The sequence below is a fragment of the Cyanistes caeruleus genome, chromosome 14 (genome assembly GCF_971803275.1).
Source record: "Cyanistes caeruleus chromosome 14, bCyaCae1.hap1.1, whole genome shotgun sequence".
Taxonomy (NCBI): Eukaryota; Metazoa; Chordata; class Aves; order Passeriformes; family Paridae; genus Cyanistes; species Cyanistes caeruleus.
The window spans coordinates 18,967,493-18,988,167 of record NC_141714.1 but is presented as its reverse complement, the minus strand read 5'-3'; the positions used below and the strand labels follow the sequence as shown (position 1 = coordinate 18,988,167).

General features: G+C 39.2%; 1 protein-coding gene across 6 annotated transcripts in view; it reads right to left on the bottom strand.

Moving 5' to 3' along the window:
• Positions 1 to 20,675, bottom strand: part of DIAPH2 (diaphanous related formin 2) — a 166,188-nt gene that overhangs the window by 91,597 nt on the left and 53,916 nt on the right. For all 6 annotated transcript variants that reach the window (XM_086849997.1, XM_086849998.1, XM_086849996.1 and 3 more), the window contains 5 exons: positions 15,780 to 15,881; positions 14,326 to 14,420; positions 12,558 to 12,659; positions 7,328 to 7,567; positions 2,334 to 2,463 (listed from right to left, as the gene is read on the bottom strand). In XM_086849997.1, the coding sequence (XP_086706123.1) occupies positions 2,334 to 2,463; positions 7,328 to 7,567; positions 12,558 to 12,659; positions 14,326 to 14,420; positions 15,780 to 15,881 (669 nt within the window). The remainder of the gene's footprint in view (positions 1 to 2,333; positions 2,464 to 7,327; positions 7,568 to 12,557; positions 12,660 to 14,325; positions 14,421 to 15,779; positions 15,882 to 20,675) is intronic.

Below are 20,675 nucleotides of genomic sequence, written 5' to 3'. Positions count from 1 at the left end.
AATTTATTTTTACTTTTCATAAACCTGCAGGTTGATCTTCCATCTTTAAAAAGATCAACTCTTTTATTATACCTAATAACAGATTATTGAAGATTTTCATGCATGCATGGGCAGTTCATCTAATCCCATTGACCTTTTCATATTAAAATCCAGTTTTATGCTTTATCTGCTCTTTGGTTAAAAAAAAAAAAAAAAAAATCAGCTGTTGTTCAGATGCTGGTTCTTCATTCTTCTATGAAAAACAAGCTGAACAGGATTTTTTTTTTTTTTCTTTATATGGAACTGAGAGCATGCAGCCAAGACTGAAAAGAAGTTGCAGATGCTGAGTGTAGAATTTGGAAGGTTGGGGCTGTACCAGAATCCATCTCAAATAACAACACTCACCTGCCTTGATCATATTTCCTTATTTAAAATTCATGCAGAGATAATATTTGCTGCTAGATTTCTTCCTATTTTATGAATAACTGAAGCCAGCATCCTCATATCCAGCCAATTTATTCCAAAAGAGGTTTCCCACAGGAAAAATAAACCCAACTGCCCATCCCCAAAACCACTGGTTTATAAAGCACCAAACAATAAATAGGAAGTGCAAATCTCCTCCATGCAAAGCATTTCAACTTCCTACACAGCAGATGAACAGCACAATTACCAAACCCCCAGAAGGAGCATGGGGAACAGTTGAAGCAACTTCCACAAATCATGTTTATTCTGCCAAAAATCTGCCTTGCTCCAGAAAGCAAAGAAAGGCTGAAAGAGAAGTTTTGGTCATTAAAAATGAACAGTAATTTATGTTCTGCTAGAAGTCAGTGCTGTTTATAGGAAATGCAGCTTTTATCTTACAGAATGAAACAAATTTAACTGCAATAAAATCTTTTTCATATGTGTTCTAAGTATCAGAATTATTAGAGGCTTTGCTCCTATTAATATGCTGTCTCTATTTAGGATGCTACAGCTTAACTAAACTTTACTGAATCTTTCAGTTTCATTCCTGAAGTCAACTTACACAACATCAGAGGCTTTGAATCAAACTACAAAAACCTCAAAGCTGCAAGGTCAAGTGTCAGCCACAGAAGAAAATTCATAAAAGATCATCAAAAGTGCCTGGTAAAGCAGAAGACTTTACAAAGAAAGGAATAAAAAGATTGAATGTCACCTCAAGAAAAGAATTATCAAGTGGTAGAAAACATTTTTGGAATTTAGATAGGATGCCAAAGTGCTAGTTGAATAAATAATGAATGTGTTAGTCCAGAGAAGCACAGAATATCCTGAGCTGGAAAGGATTCACGAGGATCCCTCACCCCAATAATCCCAGACAGCCCCATTTTGTCCTCAGGCCAATCAACCATCCCGCAGCAAAGCAGGGACACATTTCATCATCACAAATAAAACACAGGGTAAATGCAGAGAAAAAAAACATGGAAAGTTAGAGAAACAGCAAAAAAATACAATATAGACAGACACATAAAAGTGTAAAGAAGTCTGAGGTGAACCAATGGCAAAGTTGGGTTTGATGGATGAACTATTCCCCAGGTCCTTGGGGAAACAAGAGTTCTGCTCTCAGCAGACAGTTTAAGACAGAAGAACCCAAACTGAAAGCAAATGATGGCCTAATTAATAAAGTATCTGTCTAACAGCTAATCACTGCACTGGAGAGACACTGACTGATAACACTGGAAAAAAGGAGACAAAAATCTCCAGGAGAAAGCCTGGACAGAGCAGGTGGAAATGAGCATCCAACTGCTTCCCACCTCTCTTTTCCTTCATATTCTTGTGCTCAGGTATTTGTCTTCTGATGAAATGGGTAAATTAAAAGTCTGTGTTATCTTCATCTACCAGCTACTTTCACCTCAGCAGAAAACTCAGCAAGAAGCATGCCAAGCAGCACAGCCAAAACACAGCCAAGAGATGAACCCATCACATCCCCCAGCCTGAACTGCTGCCTGACCAAGAATAACCATCAACTGTTGCCTGTGCAGCACAATTAAACTGCATCCATCCATGTGCAGCCTGGGAATGCTCCAGAGCATGTTGGTTATTTTCCCTCTCAGGTGTGGAAGGCTCCTTGCACACAGAGCTCACCCTGAAATGACACAAATCCTGAGCATCTCACCCAAATCAATCTCATCATTTTCACAGCCTGCTGCAGGAGTTGCTGCTCTATTTCTGGTTTTCCCTCCTGCCTTCTCAGCTCAATAATAACCAGAAAGGCACAATGCACGTGGATTATCAATGCTCACAGGTTACATAATCCTGCAATCCCAAAAGAAATGCTGGAAGGATTTAATGGCAAAGCAAACAACTGCTGCCTTCGGGTGCTTTGTCTGCTTGCTTACCTTTGCTTGCACTCTCCACGTGCTGCAATTCATCTGGAAATTTTAAGATGTCCCGGTAATTCTCCTCACAGATTTCTGCCAGGAAATGCAACAGGGTGGTTTTCTGGTCTGATGATTTTGTGTCTCTTATCTAAAAAAGGAACACAGGAAAAAAAGACAAAAAGAAAAAAAAAAATTCTTAAAATATTTCAATAAAGTGAATATTGTAGACTTCAACTCCTTAAGAAAAAGTTACCTATGGGGGTTGCCTGCAAAAAAAGAGATTTAAAGATTAATTAATTTAAAAAAAGAAATTTCTTGAACTCTTCATCATTTTGGACTACAAAAAGAATCTACCTTGCATTTTAAGAAATTAAGAAAAATACATATTTTAAGGAAGAATGATTAATTTTGATGAGAACAAGATCTGAAGACAGTCCATAAAGTTCTGAGATTTTAGCACTGCCAGTTCAGAACCCCCCAGATAAAAAATAGCTGTGAACAAAGATTAAACACAATTGAATTTAGAACATTCCTTCAACACCATAAATACCAAATATCTCTGGAGGAATCCCTGAAATGCTGCATAGCTGGACCTCATGCTAACAGAATTTACATTTTGACCAGTCAAATTAAAGGAACTCCTTGTTGGAAATCCACAATCTGTTCTTGGAGCAAAACCCAAACCACGCTGCTTTAGGCTAAAGGTTTGGAGACCAATTCTATAGAGACACACAAAATAAATGCACTCTGCCTCACTGGAATACAGAATGACAACAAAAACATCAAAAGTAATCCTGACTGTAGCTAAAGGAAATTTGATGCATCAGTTGTATTTATGAAAAGCTGCAGGAGAACTCTGCACAATGGGAAGTAACAGGTAAATGTATATTTTTTTGCTGTTCTTTTGACTGCAGAGGCACTTTTTAGTGGCCTGAAATATATCTGTATTCTTGGAAGTGATAAGGCTCTGTTCTCCATTAGCCTGAGTGCATGAACTGCTGAAATGAGGTTTTTTTAGTTAAAAAAATAAAAACCTGAACTATTTGTTAGACTATGGGAGCAGTGGCATGTTTCAAATAACCTTATGGCTAAAGCCCATGGCACAGTGCACACGGCTGGACAAAGGAACATCACGAATTTAAGAGAATGAGAGAACAAACTGAAGACCAAGGTTTCTGAGTTTGCCCATTTTTGTGCAGATGTGAAGAAGGAGAGTGTGAGCTGATGGAAGATCCAACAGAAGCAGTGACTTCCTCTTATTCACAAAGACAACAGCCAGAGTAGGTGCAGGTTAGAGTTTCAGAGGAACACATTTCATTGACAGAGAATTAGTGATACATCTGGAAAGAATTGTTTTAACAGCATTTTACTCATCTAGTACAGTTCTTACACAGAAGTAAGCTACAACATACACAACAAATGAAATAAAGGATTTATTTAAGAAGAATACATAAATGCGTGTGTAAAATCTCCTATTTGTTTTCTCATTCTCTAAATCACTTGAAGTTCTAATTCTATAATCCTCATGACAGGCTTGCCATCGATGTTCAATTTAATAGAGGCCTTTCAGCTTTAAGGATTACCCTGTTAGGAATAAATGAGTGCAGTGGAAAAACAGGCTTTTAAAAATATAAGGTATTTAGGCAATTAAGAAAGCAATTTAATTCATACCAATTCAGCGATTAAAGACTAAACAATGCTCAGTAATGGTATGCAGTTAAAGGGCTTTAATGTGTTACATACACAGAAGTTCTTCTGACTTGAAAAAAATCCTAGATTTACTGGCTAAACATCTGCATGGGAAAGAGAAATTGCATTTCAATTTGCCTGTGAACAACAGTAGTGGGATTTGCAGTCTTTGATCTCTCTGACATCATCTAGTGGATAAAGCACTTTTTTTTCTAAATGGACAAAATTATTTTGCTTTCAAATCACAACAGGGACATGTTTTGCCACCAAGAGCAACATCATAACAAGAGTCAGTATTAGCACCTTGTAGTAAACATTGATTTAGATCTTGAACAAATGTATCAAACTCATTTCTTTGGCCCAATCATAAACAAGTCTCTGCTATGTTCATCTTTATTTTTAACACAATAGATACAGATAAGTCTGCTTGATATTGAGAATCAATATCTGTACTTCAAAAATCAAGTCCTAAGCCTACTCCTATAATGAAAAATAAGATAGGTGCTGTTAGTTCAGCACACACTGTTTAAATCTAAAAATAGAAATGACAGGCAGCAATTGGACAGGTGACAGCATGGTTGTGCCTGTATTCTCACCCTGTACTTGTATTCAATATATAACTCAGCCATTATTTTAATTTTTCTTTGCAAATAAACACAATACTTTTTATATTCAGCTTTTTACTTGCAGTAATTTTGCCCAATGGAATGACATTCCTGGGCATGTAAAGAACCTAAAGGCTCTGCCTCATTTCTGCTGTTCTACACACTCCAGCCAAGGGGATGAAAAGCAAAAAGAGCCCATTAACTTGTGCTTACAAGACCAGGAGCTGGACTTTGATGGACCTCATGGGTCCCCTCCAACTCAGGATATTCCATCATTCTGTGATTCAGGATAAATTTTTAACGCTGTGGTGTTCAAATTTTAAAATACAGGTTTTGAGTCCATGGCCTTTCTTTGCCCGAGAGACCGAATTCGGAAATAACACAGTTTAAAAAGAAATGAAATAAATTGGTAGATCAGTGTGGGCTGCAGAAAGCAGCTCCAGCTGAATGCTGAAGCATCAATTTGAGGGTCAATACCACGAGATCCATTGCTTGGGAAAGGATTAAAGGCCAAGGCACACAGAGCACAACACAGCACAACCATTCAAATCGAGGGAGACACGGAGGAAGATGTTTAATTCTGTCAGCCAGAAAAACACCAACAGAACTCTCTTTGCACAGAGTAAAGCATTTAACCCGTGCCAATCCCACCACAACCCTCTGCCAGGATGGGGCTGGGTTTTCCCAGCTGCTTCTGGATGCAGCTTTCAGGTGTGAGGGTTAAACGTGACAGCCAATGCAGGGAAAAACCTGTGCACCAACCATCACTGGAGTGACACTTTATTATAGCTATAAAAAGGCTCTCTATTGATTTTTATGAGATTACAGACCTTCTCCTACTCTAGAAATCTTTCCCCCCTTCCCAGAACAAGGGCTACTGGACAATAAATGTCCCCTCATCAGTAATACTCAGACTGGATAAACAGCTTGTCTTGTTCTATTTGCAGGATGAACAAAAAGTAACATAGCAGCACTCAAAGAATAAACCACACATTGATCCAGCCAGAACGCTGCAAAAGCTTTACTGCAACTGAGCTGCTGGTCTTGACTTTCATTCAGCACCACAGGAGCAGCAGCTGGACCTGCACATCCCTAAAACAAACCTCTTTCCTTTCAGTTCCATTCCCATGGAGCAGGAATTTGGAACGCCTGAGGGGGTGCTGGGGGTTCAGAAAGCACCTGGAACCTTTAGACATATTAAAATAACACAGCAAATTTCAGCTGCAGTGAATTACTACAGCAGCCTCCCTCAGCCTGAGCACTTTTCCTGCCGTATTTCTGTTTTTACAGAGCATCCCATGCTCAGGCAGTGAAGATGCTCTGGTGCAGGCACAGGAACAGCTGCTCTCCCTTGCCAGTCTCGACACATCCCAGGAATTCTGATGTCGATGTCTCTTATTTGAACTAAATTAAGTTCTCTGCCTTCTGCCAAAGGTTGTTTACAAATCATTTCTATCTTCAATAACATCATGCACTGCAATATAGCATCCAGAGAGATAATCTGTTTTTAAGGATTTGCAATTACTATTCAGTCATTAGCCTTCTAGCTCAGTCCAGGCAGGCTGCAGTTGTGCTTTCTTTTATTTTCTTTATCATGTTTTAATAAAAGTTGTAACAAAACCAGATCTGTGTATGAAATGACCAGCTCTGCTGTAAAAGCATTTATTTCCAAAACGAACATTTATCCCAGATCAATATTTGCCTTTTTTCTCCTCTTTTTTCAGACTGTATAATGTAAGATTTTCATCCAGTAAACAGACAATTAATTTTAAGATTGTTCAAGAAACAAGCAAAAAAAAAAAATCAATACAAAACTCTGGCTTTATTGAAAAGTGAATTCATCACATTAGGATTCCTCATCACGAAGTGAGTGTATTCTGCACATAGACATCTTCCACCTTGCTGACAGCAGACTTAAAAAACATAATAAAATTCTTTTATCATGGGCAGAAAGTCCACTAAATTATGGTCACTGGTCTAATAAAGAAGTTGTTTAAACAAAATGCAAAATAAAGGCTCTCAAATTCTGCTAAACAAGCTTGAAGATGGAAATACATTCCTTAGGAGCAAAAAGTAACGACACCTTAAAATTATCCAAGGAATCCCAGGAATGCTCACTCTGGATTTCCCTGTCTGCTATGAAACACAGAGGTGCAGTCAGTAAATTACACTGATTGCTGCTTCTCCCTGCTTTGGGCACTTTCTCTTGTGTCCTGAGTTTCACAGAATCACCAGGTTGGAAGAGACCTCCAAGACTGAGTCCAACCCATCCCTGACACCTCAACCACGGCACCGAGTGCCACATCCAGTCTGTCTTTGAGCACACCCAGGGATGGTGACTCCAGCACCTCCCCAGACAGGCCATTCCAGTTCTTTATCACCCTTCCTGTAGAAAACTTCCCAATATCCAACCTGTGTTTCCCCTGGCACAGCTTGAGGCTGTGTGCTCTGGTTCTGTCAGTGCTGCCTGGAGAAAGAGCCCGACCCCAGCTGGCCACAACCTCCTCCAGGGAGCTGTGGAGAGTGACAAGGTCACCTCCAGGTCTCCTTTTCTCCAGGCTGAACAACCCCAGCTCCCTCAGTGGTTCCTCACAGGGTTTGTGTTCCAAGCCCCTCCTCTGGACGTGCTCCAGCATCTTCAAGTCCTTCCCAAAGTGAGGGCCCTGAACTGGGCACAGCACTCGAGCTGCACTTGGCTGTCCCACGGCTGCAGCTTACCTTGCAGAGAAAGCTGATGTTGAAGCCAAGGGATTGTGCGTTTCTGGAGCCAGAGTTCATGTAGTTCCCCAGGAACAGCACCAGCTCCAGGAGCTTGCTGAAGCTTTCACTCTTCTTGAGCTCCTCGCAGGCCAGGGTCACTGCCATGATGTCGGGTTTGATGTTGTTCACGTGCTCCTCGAACATCAGCCGGAACAGGATCCCGTTGAGCCGCGCGCGCAGCATCTTCACTGAGCTCATCTGTAAACACCCAAGTGACATCAAAACATCAAAACCCAAATGCTGACTTATGAGAAAAGCTTGTGTCAGAACCCCTGATGCTGGGCAGCCAGCAAGCCTACAGATGTTGCATGTTTCCATTGCCTATCCCAGATTTCCAGGCACCCCGGGATCCTACCAGCTTTGTGTTTCACAGCCTTGGCAAAGAGAGCACAGGAATAATTCCTTCCTGCTCTCAGAAAAAGATGGGAGGTTATAAATCCTGACATTGTAACACAGCAAATGACAGAGATACTGAAAATAATCTACAATGGTGATTCATTAATTTAAATCCCCAAGACCAAATTCTCTAGGCTAGTTAACAAAATATGGCCTTGTCTTTCGTATTTTGCACAAGTGATCAGAGTTATTCCCCCCCAGTTAGCACACCGTAATTCACAAGAGAAATTTAAATCAGGAAAAAAAGATGTACTGAGCGTTCTTAAACCACTTGAAATTTTTAATTTAATTGCAAGAATGATTATGTTCCAAATCATTTTACTTAGCAGAATACAGAAAGATTTCTTCCCCAATGTATTCACCATCCGTGGTGCTTCTGAAGCACTGGGCAAGGAAAGCTTTGCAATGTGACAAATCACAGATCCTGACTAACAAAACAGGAAGGTTTTGATGTGCTCCTGTCTCTGTTGGCCAAATTTTGACCATGGTCCCTTGAGGAACCACGATGTTTCTGCTGGTGTTATCTCCCAACTGCTAGCAGAAGCAGCAGCAATAACTTTCACAGGAAGAACTTGAGTGGCTTGAATAATAATGAATTCATTCCAAAATGAACATAAACATGAAGGAGCTCCAGATGGTCTCAAACAATTCCTATGATCAGGCTGGAACAAGGAAAAGGAAAGGATCAGAAAAGAAGCATTTCAGCAGAACTAGTGATCTTTTTTTGTAAATCTCCATTGTCACAAATTTCTCTCTGAGCCTCTATAAGCCAAAATCATTGAAAGTCTTGAAACATTATTCTTCTAATCATTCTGTATTTCAGCAATATCATACTGAAAACATCTGCCTTGAAAGGATCTACTTACACTAATCTGCAGTAGATGGAAATTAAAATTAATCACATAATTTGCTTTAACTTTTGTGGAACAATCTCCAATTGCTGTTTTTACTCAAAATGGCACAGACAAAAGTTGTCAAAAGCTTTAAATCCCAAAACCAGAGTGCAACTAAACAAGTACAAGCCCACAGGAGAGTGGGACAAACCTTTGTGAAGAATAATCCTTAAACTTCAGAGAAGCAGCAGCACTGTGTAGTGCCATGGATCACTGACCATTTATCACCTTTTGACCACCAAGCCAACAGTAAGTTTTAATTTCACTCCCTGAACTACTTAATATTTTAAAACTATCTTGATCATCTCCTAAAGATCTCTTTCCTTCAAACCCAGACCATTTTTACGCACATCACATCCTTTAGGTGTCTAAATAAAATTAGTGTCAAAGGTATATAAGAAATAAAACATTGAAGCATGTGCATGGAACAGCAAGCACTGGCTTCCATTGCAAACAGTTAAAAGGCAAGAAAATATATAAATATTTCTTTTCCAGCTGACTGTCAGTGCTGGGCTGCATGTCATTATTTCCCCTTCTGGGCTCTCGTAAAGGTCTTGTCTGAACTCTCTACCTAATCAAGTTCTTTATTCAGTTCTTTATGCTTTATTATCATCATTCAATTCTCAAGCCCTGTATTAAAATGAGGATCAAAGGCTATTGGAGAAAGGCAAAAAGCACAATTAAATTTGCCTCAGTTCCCAAGAAAAGGCTGACATTCCTCTAATAAAAATTTGTCAACTTACTAAGACAACTTAGCCTCTTACCTATGTTATATTAAAGTTGCCTTTTTTTCTCTGGAAACATTCTAGGAAGATTAATTCTGCAGCATCTCACAAAATAACAATGAGGCCAAACAAGCAGCCAATAAATTCAATTTAAAAGACTGAATGACTGCAAGCCAACAGAGGTGCAATAAACTTGGAGAATTCTCCCCATTTTATCTGCCTCCCAGCCAGGACTGCTCATCACAGCCGAGGAAAAGGGTCACAGAACATGCAAGTTCCTACAACAACTCAGTCAAATTTATGCTTTGCTAATACTAAAAAAGTCCAGCTGCCCCTGAAGTGGAAATGCAGTTCCTTACTAAAGTTGCAGCTGTTCCCATATCATAAAATAATTAACTCTTGAACACAAGGTTTCCATGTAGAATTCAGGTAACATTCTGAGTTCATGTGACACAGCTGATTCAGTTCATCTGCTGTTCTTGCTCTGCTTCAACACCAATGCAAACTTTCCTCTACAGAAAGTTGTGGTGCCTTTCTCGATCCCAGGATACAACTTCAAAAAGTTCCAATAACTAATTAGAAAATATAATGGATTTTAACATTTCATCTAAATGAAAATGCAGTTTTAATTTTCATTTTCATATCAGCCAAATATTAAGTTAATCGGTCCCTTCAAATAAGTTAATCCTCTACTAAGTATGATTTTTCTACACAAATTTTAAACAACTCATTCCAACCTTTATTAAATTTGATGGGCAAAGTGATTATCCAATTAACATATCTTAATTACCTCACCTAAATTTACATAAAAATAAAGATACCCACTTTAAATATTATTTAAAGTAGTCTTCTATTCCTAAAGTCAAGGTTAAGATTATTTTTATTAATGAGAAACTCCAAAATTAAATTGACGCAAATTAATTTTGTCAAGACTAAGTTGAGCTGCATTTCTTCCACTTCAATAGATACTTGAATGATCCTAAAATCAGAAAAAAACCCAGCATTTTAGCACCAGTAATGCAGTTGGAAGCCTCTAGAAATCAGGCAGGACCCACAAGGCAGAGCACTGGTTTTTATTGAAGCAGATGGTAAAGCTGAATAAGCAAACAAGCTTCAGGACACTTGGTTCCTTCATAAGGCAAACAGCACCATTTGGAGATGTTTGATTAAGCAGTTTTCGCTAATTAATGTTGCATTAAATACTTGGAAACTCTCTCAACTTCCTCTGTCAAGGAACACAAACCCATGGAAGGGGAGTGTGGCCGGGCTGGGAAATCAGGGATTTCTCAATAGCCCAAGGCCAGCAGGAATCCCAAATCCAAGGAACCCATGGGATAAGGAGAGCAGCATCCTAACCCAGGAATATCAGCTGGGAGCAGCCAGGGGTGGAGCTGGGAAAAGGGAATGGGTGTCAGGAGGAGAGAGCAGTGAGGGAAATGATCCAAGTGAGGAAGATCAGGGTGAAGGAATTTCCAGCAGTAAAACAGAGGGATGCCTACAGAGCCCTTGAAATCAAAGCCATCACACACAATTCTGCCCATTTCATTGCTGATTTTCAGCAGAAAACTGAACAGAATTCCCACATATCAGAGGCTTCTTTTGTCCTAACACCTCCACCTTGCCCCCAACACACTCCAGATATTGTCCCTGAGCAAAACCCAAAGGGATTTCTCACTTTGTCTGACAGTATCTATGTAGGGGGGAATATAGAAAATAATATAGATTATATGCATCTATCACAATACACAGAATATATCCATAGATAAGTTTTGGTCTGTCAAAAGACATAATACATTGATATGTTTATATTTGAAATATATATATTTAACTATATAATAAATATATTTGCATACTATTATTCAAAGAATGTAGAAAATTTAAAATGTATTTATAGAGATTTTTAGATTGTTACTGATGAGTAAATGGCAATGTTTTACATCTTGCAGTAAGGCTAACTAATGTATCCCACTTCTACCAAAATTCCTCATCTTTGGAAATAAAGAATTTTTGGAACTTTATGCCATTTATTAAAAAAAAGAAAATCAGTAGGCTAAAGTTCTTCAAAGGAACACACTGATATCTTTCATTTTCTAAATCCTCTCCAAAAAATCTCATTAGAACAAATCATATTCTGTTACTTCTCCAACTGGAAATAATTTTAAAAAAAAAGCCCTCAAAAGGCACTTCTGAAGCCAAATTATGCTCAAATCAGAGATTTTTAGTAAAAAAAGAGTCTTTTAAGAGGCCTCTATTCCTGTTTTAATGCATTTTAATGTACATAATGCCTTAAAAATCCAGCAAGAGCAAACGTAGCTCCTGTGGAGCTGGAGATAAACCCTGAGCACGTTACTGAGGCTCTCATCATCATTTTAATCTCTCAGGCTGACGAAGGGAAGTGAAAACAGGAACTCATTTGCCTAAAGACTCAGGAGGTCTTTGGGAGACCAGGAGCAGAAAGTGATTCCCAAGGGCTGGCAGAGAACTCAGTGTCCCACCCTCACCCAGCTGCATGGATTAAATATTTGATGGAAATGCTGGAATTTCCTCCCAGAGAGGCTCCAGCCATGCCCTGCCCTGGAACACATCCAGGGACTGAGTGCCACTGAAAGGAGCAGAGCACAAGCCACAGTTTCACTGATATTACACATTCACACCTCTCCTTGAGCCACTCTGCAAAGTTTAGTACAAATACAGGTGTTTTATGTGTGTATACACACATACACATAAAACAGGGATGTGGACATGTTAACTCTTCCAGCTTTCTACACAAAACAAATTGCTCAGAGTTGTCTCTGCCATGGGGTAACTGGGTCTTGTATTGGAAATTTATCTGCTCAAAGGCACAGGGCTCTTCACAAGTGTTTAATAAACATCCAAGGCAGGACAAAAGGTTTGATCTGGAACAGGAGTGCCTGTTGTTTTTCATGTCAGACTCCTTGCAGAAAAACACCCAGAATCAGGGAATCAGAGACTGGAAAGGACCCTAAGGATCATCTGCTTCCAACCCTGGTTGATTTGGCCTAATCCATATTAAAGAGATTTTTTGATTATTATTCATCAGGAAATTGTAACTTTTTCCTACTGCAGGTCTCACACACAACCACTAACAAAAAGATTTTATTAAATTTGTTTCTTTTTACGTGTCAAAATGGAACTCTGCAGTTTAATACATACCACAACTCCAAACTGCTCTGGCTCAGCAAGATCATTATATTCATCCTTTAATTCAGCTAAGGCATTGAGTTCTTTCTGCTCAGGAAGATTCTTCACCAGGTTCTAAAACAAACAAGGCATTATATCAAATTTGTTAAATTAAACTACCTAAGATATTAAAAATAACACGCTTAAAATACCACAACATGGAAATGCACGAGGAAATTACGGGACGTTTATTTTATTTGTGCAGCTTTAACATTATATAAACATCAAATCAAAGCAGTAATTATTTAATACAGACATCAACTGCTCTGCTAGAGTCTCTGATTTAAGAATGGATTAAAAGGTTAGAGTATCATTTTTCAGGGTCTGACAGCATCAAGGAGTTTTGCCTCTCTACAAATTCCTTTTGCCCCAATGGTTGCACCTTGCTCATTAAATATTAATCAAGAAATTACTCTGTGTAAAACATGACAAAAGTAGAAAAAAAAATAAAAATTACAACCATTAGACATTCAAAGTAGTTGTGCAAAAAGTACCCTTAAAAATACCTCACAAAAAAAAGTCAACATCCCAAAACTGTACAGATCTTTTGGCTGGCAAACAGGAAAAAGTTCAATTTGCTTGCAGTCTTATCCATACTCCCAAAGAAAATTGTGAGTTATCATATCATCTTCAGGTGTCAAAATACAGATATGATAAGTATTTTAAATATTTACATTAGGACTCAAATAGTTTTAGAAATGCTCAGTTAAAGTGTAGATTGCATTTAAATTTCCATATACACACAAGTTGAAATCCAAACAATAATGTATTTGTAGTAGAGGAGATCAATGTGAAACTGCTCTGCACTTCAGCTATCCAAGGTGGGGCTGTTCCTCCCCCTTGATTTTTGATTTTAATCAACCTGAAGGTTTCTTAATCCTCTGATCTGACACCTCTGATCAATAAACCAAGTCCTCAATAAAATCAGGCTTATTTTCAAACATTGAGACAACTCAGTTTAGACCGGAGTCACCACAATAACCATTCTGCAGGTCCAAAACAGGAAGAAAAAATTAATTTAGAAAACCTTGGAGGGATGGGATGAAGGTGCAAACAGGAGATGGGGAAGGATGAAGGGATAAATCGAGGCCCAGAGGCAGCAGGAATGGGAATCTGTGTATGATGTTAAATCAAACAACACCAGCATTGCTGGCTGCTAAATCTTTGTGCCTTTTAGGGTTTCCACGCTTCTCTGTTGAACTGTCACTGCTCAGAGACCACGAGGGGCCATGAACACACTTGCTCTCCTCCTAGAGGGGGGAAATCAGAGAGGGATGGAAAGAAGCTGCATTCCATCCTTTCTACTCTCCAGCTGAGAGATTTGGGGCTCAAAATGAGACTAAAGCAGCTTGAGAGCAGGTTTGATTTACAGGTTTGGGGCTGCAGCTGTCCTGAACCTTTCAGGGAGTTTCATCTCTCACTCGACAGGCAGAGCTGTTACAGAGCTGTTTCCACAAGAATCCTCATCAAACTTCATCATGCACCAGCCTGGATCATCTTCAGCTAGTCTTTGAAGCTGAAAAACTACAATTCTCAAAGATTTCCTTTTGGAAGGGGAAATTCCAATGAATTCTTTTGTTGACTGTGTCTTTGAAAGGCATTTTTGTGACCATATTCAACAGCAGAAGTGAAATCAATGAAACACAACTGATACCCTGCCTTATTCTTGAATTCTTACTCCATTGTGCCATTTTTGGGTGGAAAACGAGCTATAACCAAAAGCAGAGGTATTTCCACATACCTGAATCAAGGATTCACTCAGCTTCTCCTCATCAACCTCTAAAATGATATTTTTTATTTCTTCATAAGGCAAACGGAAGGAACCCAAAAATATTGCTGAAATTCAGTAATACATCATTAGAATCAAAAAGGTCAACAAAGATTGATACACAAAGGCAAACCATTTCCAGCAACTCAAAAATCACACCTCCATCTCAGCTGTGCTTCACAGTTAACAATTCTCTCATATAAACAAATGCTAGTTAGGCACACTATTGCAGATTGACTTATAATTAATTTCCTAAGAAATGAAACTATGACAACAATTTTAATTTTTAAATCAGCCTCAGTTGCTCCCCAGCAATGTTACTTCCCAATAAAATTGTTCTTTAGGAATGACACCTGCATTCCTACTTAAGCAGATCTACTCAGCCAATAATAGATATCTTCATTATTATTATTGCTTTCATAAGCATGTATGAATAGCTGCACTGCACTTACAAGTGGGTAAACGATATTAATGTGATATTCTGGAAGAAAATTCACATCAAAGGGGTAATGAAGAGTAGGGCAAAGTAAGAAAAATGCCCTAACTCTATCTCTTTTAGGGTAACTGAACTTATACAAGAGACAGACATAATGCAAACCCTTCAAAGATAGAGTTCTCAAAGCAATTTGGTCTCAGAATGTTATAAAATCTCAAGAGAGCCCCATTCAGTAAACTACAAAGAATTCTTAACAGATGGATCAGCATAACATTGTAAAAAAAGTGCTTTATATTCAGCCTAACTACTATGGCTGATTATCCTGCATCCATGACTTCCAAAATTTGAGGTTTTCTATCACTTGTGTCATAGCTCATTTTCTGCCCACGGATGTGGAACTAAACAAAGCCCACATTTGGGTTTCCACACTTATTTGCCCTGGGCACAGTTGGACTAGTGACATTTATGGTGTTTCTGATTCAAATAAAAGACTCTGAATGATTGATTTCCTCCTGTAATTAAAGAGGGAAGAAGTGAAATGACACAAGTGGGCTGGTTTTGGTGCAGTTCCCAGCAGTAGCACTTGCACCTCTGCAGCACATCTGGCAACATCTTCCCTTGAACCTCCATTTCTTCACTCTGACCACAAGAACAATTAGGAACAGCCTCTAATCCCCACCCACACTGTGCTCTGCCCAAACTCCTAATCATTACCCAATTATGCTTTCAGTCCTGAGCAATAATTGAGAGAATCAACTGACAAAAACCCCATTAAGGCTGAAGAACTTCTCCATGTTACTTTTTTCATTTTTTCCCAAGTTATATAATGAATTCAGAACATGCATTTACACACCTCTGAATTTAAGGCTCATGCTCAAATTAGCAGTTTTTAGAAAAAGTAATTGCACAAGTACACAAAAAAAGACAATTTACAAACAGTGAGGTGTAGATGCTCCTTCAACATTGACCTAATGCCCTTCATATCACTTACATAAATTTTGTGCAGATTTTCCATCCAAAACTCGTAATTCTTTGATCTTCTTCTTTGACTGAGCTGCTTTCTTTTCTTCTGATTCTTCGACAGGCTTTTTGGCTGGAAAGTAGGTATTCATTAAATTCCATTCCTTATTACAACTGTTCCATCTTAGCTAACAGCAAGTCCATTAGCAAGCCATAACAATACATCTTTTACAATCAGTTCAAGGCAAAGTGACTGTGCTGCCTCCACCTACTGTAAAATATCCAAACAAACAAAGCAAATGTCCAAAGTTGAAAGGAACAAGAAATAAAAATACGACAATGAATAATTTTCTCAAGCACTATCAAACATTATTTATGTGTTTTAACCCATGAAATTTCACTTCAGCTCCAATTCATTGCAAGCATTTTTAAAAACACAGAAATTTGGTGTTACCTCAAAGCACATGAGTGCCCTCTATTGAAGCATTAATAATAAAGTCTTAATCCAAAACCAACAACATAAATCATTTGATAGTTACCACACTGAACAAAGGTATGTTTTTATGAATTATTTATGTTAACTGTGGTAAAGAGCAAAACTAAGAAAACAGAGTATATTTTAAAGTGATTTATTTTAAATTAGCAAGATTCTCTAGCCTTATGTTCAGCACTTGAAATTATATGGCAGGAAATGTGGCACTGGAGCACCTAAAATATAAGCTGATTTTTTGCATAATTTAAAACAGTCAATTCTCACAGAATTTTCTTAAGCATTAAGTAAACCCATTAACAAGGATTTATTTCCTTTTAAATATCACATAACATATTTGGCACTGAAGGAATAGAATGTTAATGTGCTTAACATTAATTGAACTTAATGAATATTTTAAGTCATTCAAAAGTAACTGAAAAACTCTAAAGTCAAATTAAGATGAAGTTTCCAGCAGACTGAATATGGTTTTGTTATCTGAGCACTATTTTCTGTTGCACTGTAATGAGCCATCATGGGTTTCATTACAGGTATTTCCTAAGAAAAAAATGATAATTTTTAGTGTGAAGAATAACAAAATCTGTTTCAATCTCATTAATAAAAAAATAAAAGAATGTAGAAAACAGGTATTTGTCTCCTTACACCCACTGCCACCAGGACAACATCTGGCACAAAGGAATTCTGCTGGGTTTACAGCCCTGGATAATCACTTGATCTCGGGTATGTTCATGCCATCACTGACTGAGCCAGTCCCAGGCAGTGCCCTCAGCCCCAGCTACCTCTAAAGAGCCTAAATCAGAGAAAACTGAACAAAAACAATGATTCAACAACAAAGCAACCCTTGCTCTCCCCTTGCCCTCCGCTCTCCCGGGAGCAGCTGGCACAAAAACCCTGAGCCACCATGGCCAGAAAAGCCCAGCACTCCCCCAGGGCTGACCCCTCAGCTCTAATCAGCTCCATTTAAAACCCTAAAGTGACACTTCATCGAGTAATCAGGCCCTTATCACTAATTGTTCTCAATTAAACAAGGAAATAAGACCAGGTGCACAACAACACAAACAGAAAACCACCCAAGAGTTAAAAATGAGCTGTCCCATGGGGAGGCAACAAACAGAGTTCTGTTCCATCACAGCACATAGAAAACCTGGGTTTGTGTCTGCTGATAAAAACGATTCAAGAAGATGAGTGACCTGCTGCAAACTTGATTTGTTCAAGAGTTAAATCTCCTAGAGCTCCATGGGTGGAGACTTTAGAGCACAGACCACCACACCCCCAGGGCACCAGACTTGTCCAGGAGCACCAAAGACAAACCTGCACAAAACACACACCCCCTTCCTTGGCCTGCAAGCTGCAGAAGGATCAGGGTAAGAGAAAATCAGAGTAATAAATGTTTTTGTTACCAAGTATCACCTCCCAGAAAGGAAGGTTCCTTCCCAACAGTGATAATTCACATAAATCAGAAAGAGGAAGTCACAAACACCTCTGTGAGCAAGAGTTCAAGGGCAAAGGTGCTACACCAGCCCTGTGCAAAACAGGTATTAAATTATTCAGCTGTAACAATAACACAGGAGAAGTGCTGTGGGGTTTGAACACACAACAGTTTATAAACAGACATGAAGAGGGTGAGCTGAGGCAGAATTCCCAGTGGGAACTCTGCCTGTATAGGGCACAGAACCATTTCCCTACTCACCCCTCCTCACCTGGATGCAGGTGCACTCCTCTACTGGTTGTAAAATCAAGAATTACATTTAGACCACAGCAGACCACACACATTCCAAAGTTTCATCACAAACCTCAGCTATTCTCACCTACTCTAGCTTGTAGGGCTGCAACATCTCTATTTACAGATCATCCATTTAACAAACATTAGGTATCTGGGTTAGATTAATTTTTTTCTACTTGAAGAAGGCCAGAGAATATGTTCTTTCCAAAAAGTTCTATCCTTCCACACTGGTGACTTCAAAGTTCACTTCATGCAATTCACAAAGAGCAGAGAAACCCCAGAACCATGTGACTGCACTGAAGTCACAACACAGCATCAGCACCAATCTTACCAAGTCCAGATTCACAGGCAGAAAGGCTCACTACTAAAATTTCCAGATTAAGCAGCTCCTAGAATCTCTCCAGTACCATTCCAGCCCTGCTTGGGATGACTTGGAGCATCAGAGACCTCTCCAAAGCCACACTCTCATCCCTCTTCTGCCAGAGGCTCTGATCACACAAACCATTCCAGCAGCGATCCAAACGCAGATTACGGAATTTCAAAAAATAATTAACTCAGTTACAAAGATAATTGATACTTTTCAGAAATACACCACTGCTGACCAACCTCCTGCCCCTTGTCAGGTTCTCCTTTCACAAGTGCCTCTTTAAAGATAAGACGTTTTTTGGTTTGATGCCACAGAACCAAAGGCAGAGATGAAAGAAGGATTTTACAGCAGACAGCACAGGGCAGCTCAGAAAAGCAAGATGAAAAATCAATCTGGAAGCTAAAGCAGCTGTATTACTTCATACAGACCTTGGAGTTCAGTGCTGTGATTATTCATTACAGCACTTTGATAATGGTACTGGGCTTACATCTTCATTCAAAATCAGCTTTTTTCCAAACCAAGTCTTACAGACAGCACCGAGAGCTGGCGAGTGCCTGCCCAGGTTTCCATGGCAGAAATGTCAGAGTTTGAAACAAAAGCTGCAGCAGAGGAGAATTTCCTTATTCTCTGAACACCAGTGAGTGTGTTCTGGGGCTGGAATTGCCACCACAGCACAGGTACCTCACACCTCTGCACCTGCAGAAGGCTCTGGGTGGGCTGCTCTTGATAATTCACCTCTGACAGACACAGGGAAAGGGAAGGAGAGCCACCAAGGCAAAGGCAAAGGGGAACATGTGCCAGATTCCTTCTGGAGACCAGAAAACACACATGTAAACACCAACACTACATAACTTACTGTTTTTCTAATTTAAAGCTCTATTAGGTGAGCAATAATACATTTGTTTATGAGTGTTGGAGGGAAAAAGCTGATGCAAGATGCTGCAAGGTGTTGTTTGCTGCTGCTGTGACATTTTCCAGCTGTGCCTTCAGTGACACCTTCAGCTGGGAACTCCTCTAATCCCACTGCAAGAGCCCTGCCTGAAACCCTGCAAACCCATCCAGGGGACACCAAACCTCAACAAAATGTTATCTAACTTTAAAACACATTAAGCAAGGCTGATTATAATCATGGCAAAGAACATATACAAATATGTTGAAATACTTTTGAGACCTAATTAGGAAAAAAAATCCCACCATCAGTACTTTTGTACTTCTGTACTTAAAAAAAAGAGGAAGCATACATTATTCTTGAAAATTATCATTTTACATCTGTTCATTAATTTAGCTACTGAATAGCATTAGAAGTGGCCATGACTAATTTTCTGAAATATATATATGATTTTATTTAATGATATTGAAGATGTTAAAGCATTTTATTATGAGCTGAAATGTCCAGTTCACATGAAATTCCTTTCTTTCTTTAAATTATCAATGAATAATTTTAATAAAGAATTAAAAGCAAAAACTGTCAGTCACAAATATGATGAAGATAAAAATTCAAGGGAGATAAGGAGTACATTGAATTACAGCATGCAGAATGCAGATATTTAGGTGAACTCCAGCTGCCTTAACCTGAGCCTAAGTCTCCAATTTCTGTCTGTACATACAATAAACAAAAACATCCTTATATTGTCATGGGAAATGAATAATTTCATCTTATTTCCATCTGGCAAGTGGCTTCCCAAATGCATTTACCAGTATTTGGCAGTAGAAGTAAATATACAAAAGAAATTAACTGCTTTGTTGTTGCCTCTACCTGAGAGAAGAGCTATGGCTGGGACAGGATTACTGGAGAAAAAAATTAAGTGTACATACAGTTACAAGGGATGTAAACCACACATGCAAGAGCAGGCTTGAGCAGCTGAAAGTAATAATTACATTGAATTTAACCCCCCCAAAAAAAACCCTGATGTGATATGACTTGCTAAAAAGATGAACTAAGGAGCTAGGAATGCCACCCAAAGATTAGAAAGTAATTTGTAGCACAGGAGCTTAGAAAATTCTGTTGCAACACAATGAAACTTGTCGAAATCTGGCTAAATTGATCATCTTGTAATGCTACTGAGCATCTTCCATTCCTGTGCTGTTCCCACAGGCACTCAAAAATGGAAATAGAAGTCAAAACAAGGGGATGAAGGAGCAAAGCCAAACACAGAGCAGTCTCAGATTGGCACTTGCTGGTTTTCCTCAGCAGTTCCCCCACACTGGGAGTCCCCTGGTGTGGCCACAGCTGGGATGAGCCAGGGATCAGGAGCAGAGCTGGGGCACAGCCTGGCTTTCCTCCAGCCACCTGCAAGGCACAGTGGGTGCACAATGGCCCAGCTGGGGCTGCAGGCAGCAGCACGAG